Source organism: Tetrao urogallus (genome assembly GCF_951394365.1).
Source record: "Tetrao urogallus genome assembly, chromosome: 1".
Taxonomy (NCBI): Eukaryota; Metazoa; Chordata; class Aves; order Galliformes; family Phasianidae; genus Tetrao; species Tetrao urogallus.
In genome coordinates this window covers 148,916,839-148,938,737 of record NC_136813.1, presented here as the reverse complement: position 1 = coordinate 148,938,737, position 21,899 = coordinate 148,916,839, and the positions used below count along the sequence as shown (strand labels likewise).

General features: G+C 37.5%; 1 protein-coding gene across 1 annotated transcript in view; it reads left to right on the top strand.

The window, feature by feature from the left end:
- Positions 1–20,868, top strand: part of VEZT (vezatin, adherens junctions transmembrane protein) — a gene marked incomplete at both ends in the record, with an annotated part of 39,608 nt that extends 18,740 nt beyond the window's left edge. Inside the window, 8 exons of the mRNA XM_079545215.1 lie at positions 758–1,033; positions 5,540–5,700; positions 9,462–9,598; positions 10,360–10,691; positions 11,511–11,704; positions 16,593–16,693; positions 17,113–17,320; positions 20,276–20,868. Of these exons, the coding sequence (XP_079401341.1) occupies positions 758–1,033; positions 5,540–5,700; positions 9,462–9,598; positions 10,360–10,691; positions 11,511–11,704; positions 16,593–16,693; positions 17,113–17,320; positions 20,276–20,868 (2,002 nt within the window). The remainder of the gene's footprint in view (positions 1–757; positions 1,034–5,539; positions 5,701–9,461; positions 9,599–10,359; positions 10,692–11,510; positions 11,705–16,592; positions 16,694–17,112; positions 17,321–20,275) is intronic.
- Between the last annotated feature and the right edge of the window lie 1,031 nt (positions 20,869–21,899).

Sequence of the window (21,899 nt, the reverse complement as noted above, 5' to 3'; positions counted from 1 at the left end):
TTCAAAGGTTGAAGTTTTTTATGTAGGTTGAAACCCATATCCTGTCCATCTCTGTGAAGACTGATACAATTTTACAAAATTGCAGCTATAATACTAGATGTGAAACACCGTATATTTTTAGGAGTTACTTGTAGATTTCTTTCTAGATGAAAATAACAGCCTTACCAGGTTTTGGAAATGTTCTTTAGAAATAACTGAACTGAGATACTAATTACTCTGTCGTTTTTTTTTTTTTTTTTTAAAGGATTTTCAGAGGCTGCCAAATAATCTAAAATAATTATTCTATCTATGCCATGAGAATGTGCTCAAAACTAGTTGTCTGTTGGCATCCAAGTTAAATGAGTCAAACGGCAAAAAATAAAGCTAATGTTACACGAGGGTTTCGTTTCCAAAAAAACCCATACCCTTTCCTAATGTATTTTTGAACCAGGAAATACAGATATTCTCATTCCTACCCATTCCAGCTTCTAATGCTGAGTAGTCAGATTGGGGTTTGGCTTTGTGGGTTTTGTTTTGTTTTAAGGTCATATGAAATAAAGTGGCCATTTGAAGTGGTACGTCTTTCTTCTACTTTTGCCATTAAATAGCTGGATAAATGTTTCTTTAGAGTATACCCAAGGTGTAACATCATGTGAATGTACGTTTAATCTGCAGCTTAGTATTTTCTGGTGTTTACAGCTCACTTAAGAATCTACATGTACTTCCTGCTTGTTTGACCTCAGGAGTCTGTGGTTGAAACTACTTTCTCTGTTTGCAGGGATATCTCACTCTTGCTTGCCTTTGTAAGTGCCCTGCTTATGCTTCCTTCATGGTGGAAGGAGTCATCATGGCTGCCGTGGGGACTGGTTCTGCTTGTGTATGCAGTCCTTCGAGTGTGGGCCACATGGAGGACAGCCAAGCTACAAATGTCCCTGCAAAAATACTGTACCCAGCTGGAAGAAACAGTAGCAAATAGTCGAGCTTTTACTAATCTTGTGAGGAAAGCTCTACGGCTCATTCAAGAGACTGAAGTAATTTCCAGAGGATTTACCCTGTGAGTCTATGTTTCACTTTAATGCACAGATCCGTTTAAGCCAGATGTGTTCTGACATAGTCTTGTTGCACTGTCTCCCATAACAAATGGAACTGCTGAAAACCATGCTGCTTAAAGTTTTGCATTTATGTAAAATAGTATAATTATCATAGCTGTGTTCACCAACATGCGAGAATGAATCCTAACAAGACATTGCTAAAACTGTGCATCCTGAAGGAGCATTAAGTATCAGAAATATTTACTGGACACCTACATTTTTGAAAATCTCCTGGAGTCTTAGCAATGAAATACCAAAGGAAAAAAAAAGGACTTAGAACCAATTCTGGAGGGTTATTTAGGTTGTTTCTTTCACAGTTTTTTGTACTTCATATTACCAAATCCATGTAACCAAACTGATCTGCAAGTAATCATTCATATTTTAGAAAACAAGATTACTTCAAAATTATCAATTAGTCTGAAGTAATGAGAGCAAAGCAATTAGCAAGGCCTGTTCAGAGGTCATTTTCAACCTCAAAAAAATTATGTTTCCCTTTTCTTTTCTTGCATACAATTGTTAAGATGTTTAGAATTTTAAGTTATTTATTCCTGGATTTGCCTCTTGTCCACTTAAGGTATTAAAGTTTCCCTAGTTATTTAGCTCTCTGGGTAATATTTAACTCCTTGGATAACTTTGCTCTTATTATGTTGAAGGACATTAGAACATGTTCAGTGTGTGTGCAAGACCCACTCTCATTGCCATGTATGTCCTTTTCCTTTGTAGCAACCTATTTCTAGACATATGCCTGAGTCAGTTTGACTTGAAGTTTAAGAAGACAGGAAATGCCCGCAAGTAAATGCTGCTGACTTCTTTCTAAAACCAATAAAAAGTTCCCCTGTGTGCACCAGAAATGGTTAATGCCAGACCAACTACTCAACTTGTAGGCTTTTGTTATGTGCAAGCTTTAAACTGTGGAGTTTGCATTTTGAATTAATTTTTGAATTTGAGATACCTTCAATATATTTAGCTTTATTCTCCCTTAGGAATGCATAAACATGTCTTCAGTCTGCCTAGCTGTGTTTTTTGTTGTGTTTTCTGAAGAAGTGTATAGTTAAGCAATAGACAGTCTTATCTTTGCAGATGAGTTCTTAAAAGAAATTATTATTAGGGCTTGTCCAAATAACAGATGAGAAAAAAAATTTGGTTTTTTTCCTAAGTTTAAGCAAATGAACTTGTGGTCAGTGTTAAAAATTGCTCATTTCTTGTTTTTTTACTACATATCTTAGATAACAGATTAACAAAAAACAGACTGATCTTTAAGCTAGTGCTTGATCTCATAGCCCCTTTACTTAAAATTCTGGCAGGCTTTTCAAAAGCTTTTATAGTGTGGATGGAGTGGGAGAATGCCATGTCAGCATTCTCATCAGAATCGTCATCATTCATACTCAGTATGAAGAGGTCGGTGTCATACAGGTTTTGAGTTGGTTTAGTCTGGAGGAAGTTTGAACTCCAGTGTTCCCTCCAGCAGCCACATAAGTAAGAGATGCTGCTGCACAGAGCACGGTGAACTTCTTTGCTTGATATTATGTTTTATGTGTGATCCAAACATCTAGCTATCCCCTCTCGGTGAATTTTGATACAGTGAATCTTAGAGGAACTAAGTTTGATATGTTCTCCAGTAGTAACCTTGTCAAAGTCTTAATGCTTGTTCAGGGAGAGTCTTGAGGCAATAGGAATGGCTGCACCTGGAAAGTTAATGAGTATCTTCTTGTATTGTTTTATATCTTTAAAGGAATGGGATTTTAACTGGGTAGTGCAGCATCCTGTTGCATGATACATATGCTGCTCTTTGAATATTCTGCAAGCCTAGCGTAGTCTGGGCTGTGAATTCATTTTGTTATGAATGAAAGACAATGAAGCTGACAAATAATACCGAGTCCAGGTTTTGACTGACTGTCTTAGCATAGTTCTGCAAGCCCAGATCCTGGTGTCCTATGTTTTTTTCTCTCTATTGCACCATCCATTGCTATGTTCTCATATGGCTAATTGATGTAAACTTACAACTTTGCTTTATTCTACTCTCCATGCCCCGTTGTTAATAAATATTTGGCTGTTTCTGAAAGTGTTAAATTATCTTTGGTGAGATTTGGGTCAGTTCTCCATTGGTTCATTGGTTTACTACTGCATGGCAGTGACTGCTGTATGATCAATTGATTCAAATGTTGTTTTGCCTTTGTTCCCATCCCATCTAAAAAAAAAAAAAAAAAAACAAACACAAACAAAACAAAACAAAAGAAACACACAATAGCCACTTAAGGGGGGAAAAAAAAAAAAAAAGCCAAACCAGTAAGGACCATGTCATGTGTTTCTTATATAATTTGCTCTTCAAAGACCATTGAATATTCTGATTTCAGTGTGGCCTTCAGAAGAGTTTAATACCTCTGTTGGCTTTTAAGCCTGCGCAGTAAAAGCTCTGTGATGCAGAGATGCTCAAGATCTTGCCAATGTAATTTGGATTTCAGAAATTATGTAGCCAGTGTAGGAAAGGGCTCTGCTCAGGCAGAACAGCAGTATTTCTGTCTCTGTTGCAATTAGACAAATTAATCTTGATCACGAGTTGCAGCCTGGATTTTCTCCTGGCTAATGAAAGTATGTTCATTATTAAATTATGAAATGAAAACTGTAGGGATATACAATGAAAGGCTGCAGCAATAAAAAGCAAGTAGTTATTTCCTTGTCTGTCACTGATACAATTAACTTTATTCCAAAGTACTACCTCGATATAGTTTCAACTAGAATCAAACTCTGTGAGTGTATGTTGTTGTGTATAGCATCTCTGTAGAAGTTGCTTTTGTGTTAGAGCACAATAATAGTTTTTTATTCAAGTGTATATGCAGGTTTGTTAAAGGAGAGATTCTGTTTAAAACTTGATTTGTGAAACTAATGGAGAAATAAATAATAGTTCTTTACAAGGAAAATGGATATGGAGCAGCAGAGAAGAGGAAATTCACTTTTAACCTTTTTTAAAAATTTTTGCTGTTTGTGGCTGATGTCCAAAGCTGATAATATATTGTAAGTTCAATTAAAGTATGTGGAAGATAAATGAAAACCTAGGAAGCTAGGGATATGGCATGTCTGTCACATGGAAATTTATAGCAAGTTATATTAACATTACTGGAATAAAGAATTATTCCATTTAAAAAAAAAAACAACAACACTGAAACAAGCCTCCAAAGAAGCGATACAAATTGTTTTGTTGAATACTGGCAGTACTGCACGTACTGCATGAGTTGTGCAGAAGCTGAAAATGCTTGCGTTGCTGTAGCAGAACATAAATTTCTTTCTCTTTTTTACTAGAGAATAGTTTTTACTAGCAGAATAGCTTTACTCTTCTCTTTGGTCCTGCTTCTGACAGTTCACCCAAGGCTTGAGTCTACGAAGTGATATAAGAGTTTGTCCTTGAACGCTTCTAATTTTATCTTCACAAGTTAGGAAAACATTAGAGATTGGCATGTCCTGACTTAAAGATACAAGGTGAACTCATCACTTTCTTCTGAGTAAGGTGAGAGCAGAAGCAGGCTTCCAATCCCCTACCAGTTTGTCAGTCTTGATGCCCGCACCACGTCCATTCCCGATCTGGTTCTAGTGAACACAGTGCAGGAGAGGATGAACTGTGCACTTAGGCCATTTTCAGTGTTGTAGCTACAGGTTTGGCATCAGATTACGTGTCTTAAGACTCTATAGATATATTTAACATTTACTCAGTTCATAATCCAATTTATTTCCAGATTAGACAATTTCTTACTGTTCTGAAGACATTTTGAAGTATAGTCTAATAAGCAAATGGTGTCTTTTAAATTGTGTATTCATCTGAACATATGGATACCAAAATATATTTTCAAATATGCTTTATACAATTGCGTACATTTCATGTTACCTGTCTGACTTCCATGAAACACTGCTGTCATTCACTGCATGATTGATAAAAGCTATTTCACCACTTAAGTAATGTTTCTTTTGACCTAGAGAGTAATTCTGCAGGGGCTTTGACCAAAAATAGTGTTCTGCATGAAAAACAATAAACAGTAGCACATTTTTCTATAAAAGGTATTTAAAGAGCAAATCTGCATGCAAAGAGGTAAATGTTAAATATCTGCAAACTTACAGTGGGCTTATGGTAGTTTTATGGCAGATAATGTTGTAGCCTGCCTACATTTACTATGTTCTTTTGGAACACTTTGGAGAAGACAAATGTCCTCAGGAATTTTACTGTGGCTCAGGTAGGACTGGAATCAGGCTGCCTACAGAGGAATCCTAGCTGCTTAACTAAATGTTTGACTGAGTAATTCACTGATGTGAATTTCTTGTGTGTGTGTGTGTGTGTGTGTGTGTGTGTGTGTGTGTGAGAGAGAGAGAGAGAGAGATAGTTACTGAGCAAAAAAATAGTGATAGAAAAAGAAAACTTATGTATTATCTTTTAAAAATACTTTAGGACATCTGTACAGTTGTATCACATTTTACTTTTCAAGTTTGCTTGACAGGGTCAGTGCTGCTTGCCCACTTAATAAAGCTGGACAGCATCCTAGTCAGCATCTTATTGGTCTCCGGAAAGCCGTCTATCGGTCTGTCAGAGCCAACTTCCGAGCTTCAAGACTGGCTACTCTGTACATGCTGAAAAAATATCCTTTTTGTAAAAACCCATCCGTTCAGATATTCTATTAATATGGTTTTCTACCTGCATTCATGCCGACGTTCAGAGTTGGCATGACTAGAAGCATACAGTATCTAATTGTATATCTAATTATATATCTAAACAAAAACTGAAGAAAATGTAGCGTAGTAAATTTTGTCTTATGCTTGATTTGGAGCAGTCAACGTATTTCTTTCTTTTTGCATTTTGCAGTGTGAGATAAGATCCTGTGTATTGAAAACATTGCCCCAGGTATTGATGGCCATGCCTTTGATGTATGTACTGTTTTATGATTATTCCCAAGCCATCTTTTTTCCTCACACACACACAAAAAAACAAAACACCTCAGAACAATATGCCCTTTCACTCCTTGTCTCCATGTTCAAAGATAAGTTGATTTCCTGTTTCAGACAAGCTGGGTGAAACTCTTATTACATTAATAAGCCAAAAGAGTGAGGATTTTCTATTCCAAATCAAACTGTGACACTTGCTTCACAAAATCAAATCTGAATCATCATCTGTATCTTCTCAGCAATTCAAGATTTTTGTTGTACTCTGTAGGAAGTGGCAATGTAGAGTATTTCAGACTGTATTGGAGCAAAAACAAAAACAGAAAACAGGTACGTTTCTGATATGAAAAACATTTGTGTCTGTCTTTGAAAGATTTTTAAAATGGAGGTTCAATTATACCAAGTTATCATGCAGATACCTTAGTAGTAATGCCAGCTGAAATGAATGGTCAAAAATAGGTTGGAACTGTATGTCTATAAATTCTTGGCGACCAAATAGAGAAGCATTATATAGAAGCATTCTATATGCAGAATGTAGTAGAATGTAGTAGAACAGGTGTTTTGGTTTTCGTTTGGCTTGATTGTTTGTTTTTTTGGCTGTTTTGCTTTTTGCTTTTTTTTTGCATTTTTGCTTGAAATATCTTCCAGTAGAAATTCAATGTGTGAAATGCATCTTAGTCTCCAAGACAATAGCATTTGAATCTTCCTACCTAATATACTAAGAATCAAGGCTTAGTGAAGGTAATGGTAATGTGTATCTCAAATGAGTAAGTGGGAGATCTGACTAATGAAGTTGTTACAGAGAATTAAAAATCTTCATTCACAGCTTTACAGTTTAAATACAGATATGCAATACAGTTCATATAAACCTGACACGTTATTACTCACTTCAGTAAGACAAGAAGCTTGCCAGTGTTTGCTTGTGGTTGGTATGCCACTTTCTAAGAGTGAATTGAATAAATTAATATCTTCCTAATTACAATCTGTTCCCATGTAAAATAGAAAAACATACTATGATGCTGTAGCTTAAATTAAGTGTTTTTGTTAAACTCAGTGGACCAGTAATATTTCACAAGAGGGATTCTCTATGTTTCATGTGAAGTGGCAGTTATTTACTTGCAGAAACTACTCAGCATTTTCTCACATCATCCTTACTCTGATTTGTTCATACCAACAAGAGTGCATTGTTCACAGTTGTAAAAGAAAAAGCCATAGAGGAGAAAAGAGTATTTATCCTTAAGCCTGAAAAATGAGGGTGTAGTGGAATACAATATCCTTATTTTAGCTTAAGCTAAAAGTTGGGTTGGGTGTTTGCAGGATATGATACAGATTTGTCACTATTAGTGTAGGAAACCTCTGCACTGCACTACACTGAGTTGTGTAATAATTTAGAGGTGATCAGGCACTGGCACAGGCTCCCCAGGGCACCAAGCTGCCAGAATTCAAGGAACATTTGGACAGTGCTCTCAGTCATAGGTTTAATTTCGGTGAGGTTCTGTGTGGAGCCAGGAGTTGGATTTGATGATCCTTGTAGGTCCCTTTCCACTTGGGATATTCTGATTATTATATTTTTAAATTTAATGTCCTTTCATTATGATGAAGTGGATGATAAAATACATTCTATGTAGTTAAGATGCGTTGAGTTCAGGAAAATTTGCTCTTATTACATCTAGTTAAATTTTGTTCATTCTCCTTTGAAAAAGAAATTTAGTTAATCACAAAATGTTTAAAAAAAAAAAAAAAACACTTTTTTGCTTAGGAAAGACAGCTAATACAAGAAAACCTTAAGCTGAAGGTAAATAAATAAGTAGATGTACTCTTTGGGCTCTAAAAGCCTACATCAGAAGTTTGCTTCTGGAATATCTAAGTAAAGATTTTTGTTGTTGACCAGCCATCACAGTCATCACATGCTTTGTTCATCCCTTCCAGCAGGTTCCAGAATTTTATGAGACAACAGAGCATCTTGGATTTACTAGGAATTCTATGAGGCCTTGTTAGATCTTTAGATGGGAAAGTACTTCTGAAGAGCAAAGTACTACTATTAAATTGTTATGTATGTGGGTGCATTAGTCCTTTTGCTTTTTTATAAGTATCATCATCCTCCAAGCAGAGACTAGATATTCACTGTACATATATTTTATTCTGGATTTGACAGTTTATTATTTAGTATCTTTGCCTTCGCTTGCTCTAAGCTAATAAGGAATGTAAGTTAAACATGAGAAAAGTATTTTTGCAAAAGCAGGAGTGTTTAAATAAGGTACGCTTATTTACTCTACTTGCATCCCTTTAGTTAATTTCACAATGTGAAAAAAAAAAAGACATGCTTTAGATCAAAGAGCACTGAGGAAATGTCAGTACATTTTTAACAAAAATTATTGGAAGTAAGAGGGCATGGCAGGAGACAATGTGGGAGTTTAATGGGAATCCCTAGCTGAGACGCACTGTGTGTAAGTGACTCATTTGGTCAAACCATCTGCTTGAGAGATTCCCTGTAATTTTTTAATAGATTTAAAAATCCACATGTTCAAACTGTTTTTCTTGCTGTTGCAGAAAAAGATTAACACAGACTGTGGTTAGTCTCTAAGATAATAGGTCCTGAAGGTGTTGACCTGATTTTTTCAGTCTCTGGTGGAGTTAATGCCCCTGTGCTCCATCTGCTGGACACACTTTCAGGTTAATTTAGACTAGCTGACCCCACTGATACTGTGTTTATGTGAAGCAGCAGATGCTGTGTTACTGAGTCATTTGCATTGCAGATTTTCATCTGCATTCATGCTTCTGGAGAGCACTTCACAGGCATCTTTCTTCCTGTCTTTGAGGAGAAATTAGTGAGAAATGTGTTTGTTCAGAGCCTGAGCACTTAGTATTGATGTTTCCTGAGCCACAGAAATTTCCCTTTGTGCAGTGTGCTCCCACTCAAATGAAGAACACTTTCTTGAGCACTATTGCAAATGCAATCCTAAGAGAATGTAGCGGGTGGAAAATTTGGGAGTGAGAGTGAGTAGAACTTGTGGTTTCCCCAGAAAACGTATTAGCTGGATAAGAGAGAAGTACTTCTAATGGCCTTTACGTGACCAGGGAGGTTGAAAACATTCAGTTTGTGAATCAAAACATCAGTCTTTTCTCTGATCTCTGTTGAGGCTGACATGAGCTATTTACTGGGAATTTACTGATTAAGGATAATTTCCTCGCTTGAAAGGAATGCTGAGATTTTGCATCAATCTGATTGTATTTGTTTCTTTCTAGGTGGTTGCATTTAGACATGGAAGTTTATTTGGTGTTCTATCTCTTATCCTTCTATGAGCTTGTAAAACTGTGCTGTGAAGAAAGACGGAAAGTTCAATTAAACAGGATTTAGATTCAACTAAACAGAGATTGCATGCCATTTTGTTAGGTGTTTTTTTGCCTTATGTGTTCAGTGCAGAAGTTGCTTTGTTAGCCTCCTTAACTCTGGCTAAACCTACCCTCTGAACTCTGAGAGCGACAACGTGACCAGCTACATCTGTGTAGTCCCTTTTAAGGACCTGGGACTGGGACTGAGTGAAGAGCAGGTATCTGAGGAGGAGGCACACAATCTCACGGATGGCTTCAGCTTGCCTGCACTCAAGGTAATCGCTCTTAGAAAGATACACATGCATGCAGGCTCAGTGTGAGAATCCGTTTCAGTTGTTGTGGTGCATACAGCTGATTGTCTTCTCTAAACAAAGACAACTGCTCATTTCATTTGAAGTGGAAGTTCCTAAGAAGTTAAGTTGTGGGTTTGCTTCTTCCCAGTTTGCCTAACCTCTTCCGTGCCATGTAAAATGTTGTGATTCGTGTCTTACAGCTCTTTAGTGGCATTCATCAAATTTCTCACTTTGGCTGAAGAAAGGAGTTAAGTCAGCTTTCTCCTGAAGTACAATGTTTTTTTGTTGAAGTAGAGTGCAATTAGGCTTCTGTTTCAAGATTGGTTGCGGGCCAATGCAGTAACTTTTAAGTGGATGTAGAAATTATAGCCTAATGTTATAAAGGAAAAATTGTCTTCGCTGCCACTAGAATTTTGGCAGCTCTTTTTGAGCTGTAGGGTATTTGAAGATCATAGCAAATAATGAGACTGCCTGATGAGAATATGAAAATTGAGGTCTCTGACAGACTTTTGAACGTAATTGCATATAATGCACTTCATTGGAGAGTTAATGGTCATCTGAGGTTCACTAGATCTGAACCCACATGGTCAGATATATCCTTCAAAAATACTCAGTGGATTTTCTTATTATTTCAGTGTTTCTGTGGTAGGCTGAGGAATGTTTCTGCATTCTGTATCTGCACCTTTATTTTGGAGGCTGGCTGTGTTCCAGGTACACGGAGCTAACCTCACTCTGTTTTGCAGGTTCTCTTTCAGCTATGGGTAGGGCAGAGTTCGGAGTTCTTCAGGAGGCTGGTACTGCTCCTCTCCCCAGCCAATGCATCCCCCAAGCCCTTGATCTCCCCTGAACGGTTGCCTCATCATATCTTGTCTGATGTGACTCAAGGCCTACCTCATACACATGCTGCCTGCTTAGAGGAGCTCAAGAGAAGCTATGAGTTTTATCGGTACTTTGAAACTCAGCATCAGTCAGGTTTTGAACGACCGACCAGAACAAAACAGAAGTCAAGAGAGTTGAACAGCCTTCAAACAGCAGTACGCAGTCTGCAGCTTCATCTCAAGGCACTGCTGAATGAGTAAGTTTACACATGAATTAAGAGACTATGCCTGTGGGAAGAAGGCTTCAGACTCGAGTTCTTTGGGTTGGCAGTTTACTTTATCCCAGATTAGAAACTAAAAAGGCAGATACAGTCACTGTAAGTACATCATGCCTGTCCTGTTCCTAATTGATTTTACTGAAGGTGTCTGTTTCCAAGGTAACAGCTCTACTTTAAAGTAAAGTAGTAAAGATGTTTTTTGACAGTATAATTATCTGAAGAATGCTTCAGAGATTCTGTTTCCCTATTTACATTCTCACACTCTTCCCATTGCTGTGTCTGAACTCTCAGCTGTCATGTAAGTACATTTTTATGTAGAATGAGGTCAAAGACTCCTGGTTCAATGGGGAATCCAGTGTTGTTTCCTGATTACTCTTCTGATATCTAGTGAAAATTCAAAGCTAAGCAGTGCTTTAATTTCTATCTTTGCTTTTGTCTAACCCTTCAAAAAAAAAAATCTGAAAATGTACTTACTTTCCCTTGACTTTTTAACATACCAAATGCTTTATAAGAAAGTTCAGCTCATAGTAACTATAGTAAATATTTTTAAAATGTCATCACTGGCTGGTGAAGTAACTGAAACTATCTATTCCTTTAATCTTACGTGTAAGAATTGCTATGAGTGAACGGTGTATCTCAATGTGGATAAATGGATCTTATTTTTCAAAATGTGTGGCATTATTGAGGAGATGGCCAAACTAGATCTTTACAAGCTAAAGAGAATAACAGGATATTAAATACCTGAAGAAACTGTGAAGACAAATATTTATTTGTGTTTATTTCTGTTCATTTTATTAGGGTAATAATTCTTGAGGATGAACTTGAAAAACTTGTTAGCACTAAAGAGACACCTGAATTAACAACAGAAGCGCACCAGGTTCTGGAACAAAAACTAAAGTTTATTCAGCCTCATATGCAGGCAAGCAACAGCTGCTGGGAAGAAGCCGTTTCTCAGGTGGAGAAAATGGGTGGAAGAAACCCAAATAAAAAAGGTAAATATGAGAGGTTAATTTAGCAACTAAAGGGATGTGCTTTAGAGTTGGAATGGATCAAAAACTGCATTCAGCCTTTATTTTCTGAATTTCAGCTTAAAGAGATTTAACAACCTTACTCTTTGAAAAGCTATCTATTTGTCAGATTTCGTCATTGAGATGGCCTTGAAGCTTTTGTTTCAGGAAAAAAAAAAATATAAAAAATAAAATGCTAACTTAGTCTATGAGGCATGTGGATTTACATGGTACATTTACATTTCCAAGTGGAGCCCAGTAGTGGATTTTTCCCTGTAATTGGTGAGCAGCATGTGAAGTGGTGGGATTTTGATGAAATATCTCTGAGGTTTTTCTTTTACCTATTGCATAAATATTAGATAGGTAATTGAAATGACAATTACCTTGTCATGAAAATTTCTTGATAATGACACTTCCTGAAACATTTTAAATTGATGTATTGAGTTTATAACACCTGCTTACCTGCTCTCTCAGATATAGTGAACTGATCTCCTTTGTGTTTAAAAGTGATGTGAACAGCACATGCCAAAGTTTTGCCTTAGTGAGCTCTACTGTCCATGCTGTTATCTTTGTGATTTACATTTAGCTTAAGTGATTGAAGTGAGCTGAAACTCTTTTGACACAGAGTTGAACATAAAATTTCTGATCTTGTTTCCAGGAGCTTTTTTACTGGCCTAGGAAGGCACAGCCCAGCATCTGAGTAATGCTGGTAGTAATGGAGACTATATTAGGAAAATTATTATCTGGGATATGTATCAGCAAGTTACCTACAGAAATCCCAGTTTGTAGTGAGCTAGGCTCTTAATTATGTATGGGTGGGGTATCCAGTAGGTGGATGAATACTGCTGTGGTCCAAGAGATGCCCAGGCTGACATTGTTCGTGTTCACGTTAGAATTGGGAGCACTGGTGAATCCTGTGTCTACAGCTCCACGCAGGTCCAGACATGGCATAACAAACTTGCTGTTATTAATATATATTATGATGCAAAATCATTAAAGAGCCTTCACTTTCAGTTTGTCCAGTGACTTGCCTGGTGGGAATGTGTGTGATTTGAATATTTTGTAACAAGTTTACTGAATCACTCCCCAGAAACTACTTTTAAATTATGTTTAAATTATGTTATTTTTATCTGACTACATTTGAATTTCCTAATGTATTTCTGAGCAGTTCAGCTTCTGTGAGTTGAACTTTTCAAGCTGTGCATGAAATCATCTCATTACAGAATCACAGAATTGTAGAGGTTTCAAGGGACCTCAGGAGATCGAGTCCAACCCCTCTGCTAACTTGTAATCTCTTTGTATTCATCTTAACAGCTCATCTGTCAGTCATGATTATGTGAATTAATTATGTGAATTACATGTGGGGCTTTTTTTCAATACTTCCTTAAAACTCTTTGAAAGAAGATACCTTCCTGCTGAAATAATATAACAGCTAAGCACATCTTTATTTTGTCTTTATTCACCATTATGTAAAATCAAATGAATTTTTTGACAAAAGCTGTAGTTAAAAGCCTAACAATACAACTTTGTGTCAAAGTGGTTGAATAGTGCTTTTGGTGCAGTAGATGTTTAGTTCAACTAACCAAAGAAAAGCTGTGGGGATATATCATCAATTATGAACAGAGATGAAGAGGGAGTTGTTGTTAATGGTTTAGACCAAGTTTTGAGAGGAAATATTTCATAACTTAAAAGCTGTATATATTAAATATTTTCAGCAATAACTTTCAATTGTGCTTAGTATTACAAAGTCACTCCTTTTTACTCCATCTGTAAATGCAAAGCGTATCCAGTGTTTAAATTTACTTTTTCTTGAGTTTGATACTTGCTGGAATGCTTTTGCTGAATTATTCACTGGGAGCATCCAGCCACTAAAGAACTGCTTTGAACTGTGGTCTGTCCTAGTTGTGGCACCCTAGGCAGCAGCATAGCACATATTTTTCAAAGCGGTTTTCATAGAATCGTAGGATGGTTTGGGGTTGGAAAGGACCCTTATGATCACCTAGTTCCAACCCCCCTGCTACAGGGGGACACCTCCCTCTAGACCAGGTTGCTCAAAGCCCCATCCAGCCTGACCTTGAATGGTTCCAGGGAGGGGGGCATTCACAGTCTTTGTGGGCAATCTGTTCCAGTGTCTCACCACCCTTGTAGCAAAGAATTTCTTCTTCATGTGTAGTCCAAATCTACCTTCTTCCCGTTCAAAACCATTTCCCCTCATCCTGTCTCTATGCGCCCTCATAAGAAGTTTCTCCTCAGCTTTTCTGTAGGCTCCCTTCAGGTACTGGAAGGCTACTATAAGACCCCCCAGAGCCTTCTCCAGGCTGAAGAGCCCCAACTCTCTCTGCCTGTCCCTGTGGGGGAGGTGCTCCAGCATTCTGATGATCTTTGTAGTCCTCCTCTGGACCCACTCTTCAACTGCTCAGTGTCCTTCTCATGTTAGGGGCCCCAGAATTGGACATAATACTCCAGATGGGGTCACACAAGAGTACAGTAGAGGGGCAGAATCACCTCCCTCAACCTGCTGGTCGTGCTTCTCTTGATGCAACCCAGGAAATGGTTGGCTTTCTGGGCTGTGAGCACACATTGTCATCTCATGTTGAGTCTTTCATCAACTGACACCCCCAAATCCTTCTCCTCGGGCTTCTCTCAAGCCATTCTCTGCCTAACCTGCCGTATCTGTGCTTGGGATTGCCCCGACTCAGGTGCAGGATCTTGCACTTGTCCTTGTTGAACTTCACAAGGTTGACATGGACATTGAACCTGTCCAGGTCCCTCTGGATGACATCCCTTCCCTCTAGCATGTCAGCTGCACCACTCAGCTTGGTGTCATCTGCAAACTTGCTGAAGGTGCACTCAATCCCACTGTCCATGTTGCCTATAAAGATGTTACATAGCGCCGATCCATGAGGAATGCCACTCATTACCAGTCTCTTGTTTCAGGAAACGTCACTTGGACATTGAGCCATTGACCACAACTCTCTGGGTGCAACCATCCAGTTCCTTATCCAGTGAGTGGTCCATCCATCAAATCCATTATTCTCCAATTTGGTGACCTGGAGATTGTGCAGGACAGGGTCCACGTTTTGCATGTCTTTGTTTTCTCTATAAGCATCCGGATCTTAATTGCATACTTACTGCTTCAAGTTTTTGCATGTCAAAGCAGATTTATTGCAAATATATTAAAAAGCTCAGTTTGTTAAATCAAAAACCTTTAGGTCAACCAACTGAACATTCAAATACTCCCGTAGGACCATAGTACCCTGCTGCAAGCTCCTGGCCTTGTAGTCCTTTGATCCACCAGAGAGGAGCTAAAGCCACAGCAGTGTTAGTGAAAACATTGAATTTGTGCTCTTGAAGTGTCTCCTTAGCAACGTTATCACCCCAAACAGATGGCAAATAGAGCAGCCTGTACATATCAGTGCAGCTGTTTTGTTCTTCTAATTCAGGAAACCAAGCTTTTCATTGATAAATTCCTTATTACACTTCCAAATTTGTTTTCATACCTTCAGCAGCATATTTTTTTAAAATGTTTTTATTCCAAGATGCAATTGTGCAGTGAACATCAATTTTTCTCTTGTGTCAGGTTTCACTTCATGCTTTACCTTTCTCTTATCATTTTGCATTTAAATACATCTGGAACATCAAATCTTTAACTCAACCCAAGCGAACAGGGAATCACATGTTTTTCCTTGTTTGCAAAAGCAGGTAACTGAGCATCATTAGAGTCATTGTCAGTGTGAACTGCCTATCTTAAGAATACTATCTCTGTGTATTCAGTGTATAGATTAAAAATTGAAAATAAAGGTGAATGGGGTTTGTCAAGTTTGTCTTGCCCATTTCTCTTCTCAGTGGCAAATTTGTATTTTTGCGATATGTAAATGTTGTTTACCTGCTCTTAGAACATCTGCATAGAGATATTTTACGGTATTTCCAGGCATCTGTTCCAGCACTTAAATTTCATTTACCAGTAGAATGCTATTTCTGATATTCAGTATAAATAGCTTTTGCTGCAATTAAAAAAAAAAAAAAAAAAAAAGTGCTTTTGACCACCCACAGTGGAAATCCATTTCCTCCTTATAGCCTTCTCTTACATTTTTTAAGGCGGCTAATAACATTTCTGTCTTCTCCACGTAACCACATATCCTTTGAATCTCCTATAACGGCTATACTTTATTTAGCCCTCTGACCATTTCCATTGTTTTTCCTCTGGACACCCTTTAGCTGGTCTGCAGTATCTTTGAATGGAGGAATCCCAGCCTGAGCGCTATGTTCCATCCACAGCCTGATCAGTGCCAAGCAGAGCAGAAAAGTAATTTCCTGTGTCTAACAATCTGTGCTGCTGTTTATATGTAGTCTGGCTTCTTTCTTACAGCAGGGTATAATTGACTGGTCTCCTCAGATCCTTTTCTCAGTGGTGCTGCCCAGTCAGTCAACATATATTTATGCAGTTGGCTATTCAAAAGCGCAAAATGTCACAGCTGCTGTCACTGAACTGCTGTATCTGAAGTCCAATTCTTCCTGGGGCATCTCTGATTTTCCGTTAGTTTTTTTTTTTTAATTCTACTTTTCAGTGTCCTTGCAGATTATCACAATGTCAGGAAATCTAATGAGCTTAAATACTTTCTTTTTTTTTTTTTTTTTTTTTTTCATCCAATGGAAATATTGAAGAGCATTGGACTTGGGACAAATCCTCACTAAATGAATTGTTCCTGTCTAAAAGTGGTAACTATACTGTTTATGCAAGAAAGCATTTGATGCACCAGGTAGCAACTTCTTCTAGCCTGTGTCATAACACCTGACTGAGTCAAAAATATCACTGAACACTCAGAATTCTTTTTTTTTTTTTTCTTCATCCCTTTTTTCCTTTCCCCTGAAGGCAAACTTGAAGCTTCCTGTGATAACCTACAGCATACTTCAGTACCTTTAATACAGCCTACTGTGTACATAGAAGACAGAGATCCCATCCCTGAAGAACAGGTAAAAAAAATAGGGTCATTCAAATTAAAAATTGGGCTTTGTTCCTTTTTCAGTTGCTTGTGCAGTGACCTCCTTGTCTTGTCAAAGCAAGCCAGGTTGGTATCGGGAGCTATTTCATAAGGGGACTTGTAAAAGAAAGGAAAAAAATTGATATATTTTCCTTCTGCTGTGTTTCATGGGAAAGTATTCCCCATTCATGGGGAATACTTGTAGATGAAAGTAAGTCTTAGGTGGCTGCAATGATGTTAACTTTGCATTGAGTGGAATTAAGAATGTCAGATGCACTGGCTCTGCTCAAACTAGGCTCCATCCTTCCACTGTGGTTGACTTGTGTTGAGATCACTTGATCATGCATTAGCTTCTAGAATAGGGTCTACACTGAAAGTGAAAAATGTAAAATATTTATTTTCTTTATTCAGGAATTGGAAGCCTATGTTGATTATTCTGATATGGACAATGAATATAATAGGGAAGCTTTTGACTGCTTTTCCCAGGAAGAGAGAGAGAGACAAAAACGAGAGAGAGAGGAATCTAAAAGGGTGTTACAAGAATTGAAATCTGTACTGGGATTTAAAGCTTCAGAAGCAGAAAGGCAGAAATGGAAACAACTCCTATTCAGTGACCATGGTAAGCGCTGCTTTTGAAAATTACTCCCTTTCTCAGAAAGAGTAAATGTCCGTTTACCATCAAGTTTCTGACTGCCATAGAATTTAAATAGTGCTCAATGATGGCAGTGTCTTTGACAATACTGTGTGACTTCATTTTTTTTTATTCCATCTCTTTAAATTTTTATAGCAATCATTTGGCTCCAAACAAAAATATTGAGCCAAAGTATTAAGTACACAAACTATGAAGCATGGCATAAAGAGGACTGTCAGGCTATAATCCTTGCAAAATACACTGACTTTCTTTCATTGCTTTCTCATAAATATGAATTTTAATCAGGGTTCATAAATATTTTTTGGAATTTAAAGAAACTGTCAGAATTTATCACAGACAAACAAAAATTGAGAGATTAAAGTGAAGAAATAATTAAAGATTCATAACAGACTAAGACAGGCTTTTGTTTCTGTGAGAGAGGAAGCACACAGAATGTATTTTGCAAAAAAAAAAAAAAAAAAAACAACAAAAAAGCATAAGAGGGAGGAGTTCTTTCAAACTTACCTTTACTAATTCTGGGGACTGCCTTGTAGCTGTAGCCACTTGAACCTGAAAGCAAGAGTATGAAAATTTACTTTGCCTCAGCAAGACAATCTCAGTTCCTCTGAGTCTGGATACAGCTTGACTGCTTCTGCTGCTTGAGCTGTTTGATTTATTATCTTTAATATAATGAGTGAGTGTTTTATATAACGAGGGAGCGATTTGTATTTTCTTCTTTCCTTTCGTTTTCCCATTTTCATTCCTTCCTCTTCAGGATGGGTTAGGAGGAGCCCTCTGAAAGTTGTCATACTCTAGCTTAAGAAAAACAACCCTCAAGTTTGGCAGCATATTCAGAATCCAAGGATTCTGCCACTGCAGTTTTTGCCAGAAAAAAGCCAGCCATCGATTGCATCTCTCAATAATTTAGTGGAAACACACAGTAACAGACCATACGTATTTATGAGACGGTTTCTATTGATATCAAACCCACAAAAATACCTGAGCATCACAGCTTTTTTTTGTTATGTCCACTTAGCTATAACTATGCTAAAGACAATCTCCCAGCTGTTGGTATTGGCTGCTCTTCTCTTCTAGATGAGTTAAAAAGCAAAGATATCAAATTGCATCAGAGACTACTCGAGTAGGATTTCTGTATTATCCTTCTGATGATAGATGGGATACCACGCAACTTCCCAGAGGAAGCAGAAGGGAGAAATCCTACCCTCGCTTCAAGTCTTCATGAATATAGTGACTGTTACAGAAAGACTTCTTTGTCAAGAAAGCTTGCATAGGAAATTTCCTTACCTAAGCTAGCAGCTGATGCCTATCCACATTAGTATCTCTTTAGGTCATTTGTGGTTATATCTTTATAGAAATCAATGAACTGGCTTAGCTGAACAGCTGTAACAGCTGCAGGAGGAGTCAGCTAACTCCTGTAATCATGAGTAACTATTCCATTGCAAGCCTTTGTGGCTCATGCTAGTTCCTTTCCTTTTCTCATAGAGATATTACTTTTTTTTTTTTTTTAGGATTAGAAAGTCTATAATGGGAAGTGAAGAAAGTGTCATTTCTTTCATCTGCTCAGGACTTATCACAGATTCCTTCTAAACAGTACAAAAGTTGAATATATGAGGATGGCTTATAAAAATAATTAATATGGTCTCCTTTTAGCTCTGAAACTAATATGCAATTGTTTTGGGGTGAAAAAAAAGACTCTGAGAGATGCTGAGGCTTTAATCAAGGCACGTAGCAAGCCATTTAATAAGGTTTTTGGTTCACTGATGGGAGAGGCTGGTTTCTACATAAGAGGTCAGCTTCCAGCACTTTGATATGCCCAAAGAGCACAACACATGGTCAGCTACTCAGTAATTGAAATGAGTCTGGTCCAGTGCTCCTTCAGTATATGAATTTTTAAAACAAACAATAGAATACAAATTCTAATCTATAGCCTTTGCGTGCTAGTGAAAATAATTATCCGTGTGACAACTGTAGTGATACGCCTACCTTCAACTAGCTAAAATAAATGTGACTGCAATAGGATGCAATGGAAAAATCCTAATACCATACGTTTTGTTTCCCATGAAAAGTTTCCTTATTTCCCAGAGTTATTTTCATCTCTGCTTACAGGGGTAAAGTCAGAATGGAATTAGAAAGGGAAATGCTACTTGGGAATCTGCTGTTGCCGCTCATTTATGTTCGTGCTGCTACTCTAATGGAGCTACTGCAGTTTAGGGAATCTGTTACTTGGAAATGGACATTGTATCGTTTATCTTAAAAAAGAGAGACATCTGTTCTTCAAGAAGTGATTGTACCAAGTTATACTAACCCTTAACACTGGGAGGAGAGACTTCCTGGCAAGCATCCCGTTGCTGGCAATGGGACTCGCTGCTGCTACTAACTTCAAGAGAGGCTAAATTAAACCACACTTAATTTGTGAGGACATCTTACCTGGCTGTATGAATACGTGTTGTGTTTGTATGTTGTGATGTGAGATCAGACATTGCGTGTAAGGACTTTTTTTCTGTACCAGCTGTCTTTATTGGATTAGGTAAACCGTTGTCTAAAACAAAGACAGTTCAAATCTGTATCCAGTGCAGAAGTTTTACCTGTTTTTAACTTGATCATGGAATGCATCATCCACATTTGATTCCATTGTTAAAAATCAGTTTTCTGCCATCTTTCTATATCAAACATTTTAAAACTTAGTTCTAAGGAGCAGTTATCACATTTCATTTCACCTCTGTGGCTAGAAAACACCAATTTGTTTTAGGTTTTCTTTGATTTTTTTTTCATTGTTGTTGTTGGTTGTCGTTGTTATTGTTTGGTTTGGTTTGGTTTTTAATCCATTTTGACACTTCCAATCTTGCACCTATTCAGACACAAATATTATTTGTACATAGCAGCTTGCTTTCAGTTATCAATTCATTTTTTCCCCTTTTTAAGCTGCAGTGAAACCCTTGTCTCCTGTAGAGTCATTGAAGCTCCTAAATAATTTGGAATCACACATGAATTCAAATACAGAAAAGCAGGACTGCAGCCAAAGTTGTGATAAATCTGAAGAAAGCGACTCTAATTCAGAAATGAATGCTGCTGATAAAAGCAGGACAGAATATTTGTATGAAGATCCTGAGATGGAGAGAAACAAAGACAGTCCTACTGAAGAAGGTGTTTCTATAGAGGCTGAAGAGACAATGTGCTATCAGTATGAAGGGGAAGTTGAAGATCTCAAGCCAAGCGATACGGATAGAGTAGAAGTTTCACAGCCTCCCTCTGTGGATGCACTGCATTCAAAAATAAAGCATAGGCTGGCTCAGCTTCACATATCAACAGATTTTAACTTCACATCCGGTCTGGCTGCACAAGCTGCTGCCAGGTCTTTCTCTTTCACTACAATGCAGGAACAGACTTTTGGAGATGATGATGAGGATGAAGAGGAGGAGAAGGAGGAAGGGAAGGGGCAAGAACATGAAGACCTGATGGAAGATTTTAGGTATGAAGGTGGTGGCTCTGAGAGTGAAGGAGAAGTACAAGCCTGATCTGAACTTTTAAAAACCAACAACAGACAATTTGGTAGGAAAAAAGAAAAACAAAAAAACTAACGTGGGGGTCTGAAGTTAAAAATGCTGAATGGAGAAAAAGAAAAAAAATTAAAAAAAAAAAAAAAAAATGGGAGACCTAAATGTAATATGTCTTGTTCCCTAAGTATGAGACACTAAATGGGACTTCTGAGTATGTGGAAAATTTGCAGGTAAGACAACTTTAAGCTGCAACCACTAAGCAGTCGGCTGTTGCCTTTTTAAGATCTTAGTGATGAGTTTTGGAATTACCTTCGTGTTTTCTGGTTTATTTATTTATATCATGAAGTGCTGTTGTTGTTTTTCTAAAAAGAATGAAAAACAATGTATTGAATTACATCAGACTGTCTTCTGCTTTCTGATTTTGTTGTCTTGAAATCAAACGTTAGTTCCAATTAAAAAAAAAAATAGGGCATTTGTTTTGGAAGAATCTGAACTGTTCCCTGTGATCTTCCTCCACCACTGCTTGTGTCCACAGTGAGTTGGCTGAGCCACCATAGACGCTGGTGAATCTGTGGCTTGTGATGCTCCTGGCTAAAACAGAGTCTTAAGTAAAAATTTGAAAGGTCTTGTATTTTATGTGTCCTGGGGTATGGGACTGAAATGCATGAAGTTGGTCGTACTTCATGTTAAGGTTTATATAGAATTTTATGAAAGGTTAATAAATGATTCATAAATGTTGTAATTCATGTTAGAGAAATGTGTAGTACGCGTTAGGGAGGGTTTTGAGCTAATCAATATAAGGTACTATAGACGAGTAGAAGCAATTTGTTGGGTTGATAATAGGTGAGAATTAAATAGCTATTTAGTAAAGCTATTAATCCTTTGTTAACCTTTTATAAATTGAGCCTTAATATGTTTGATTTGTATATTACTGTTTGTCCAGAAGCAAAATTATCGGACAACTTATACAGTATTTTCCTTAAATGATGTATTTGCTTTTCCCTGATGTTCTTTCATTTTTCTCTTAGAGAACGACTATAATCTCTGTG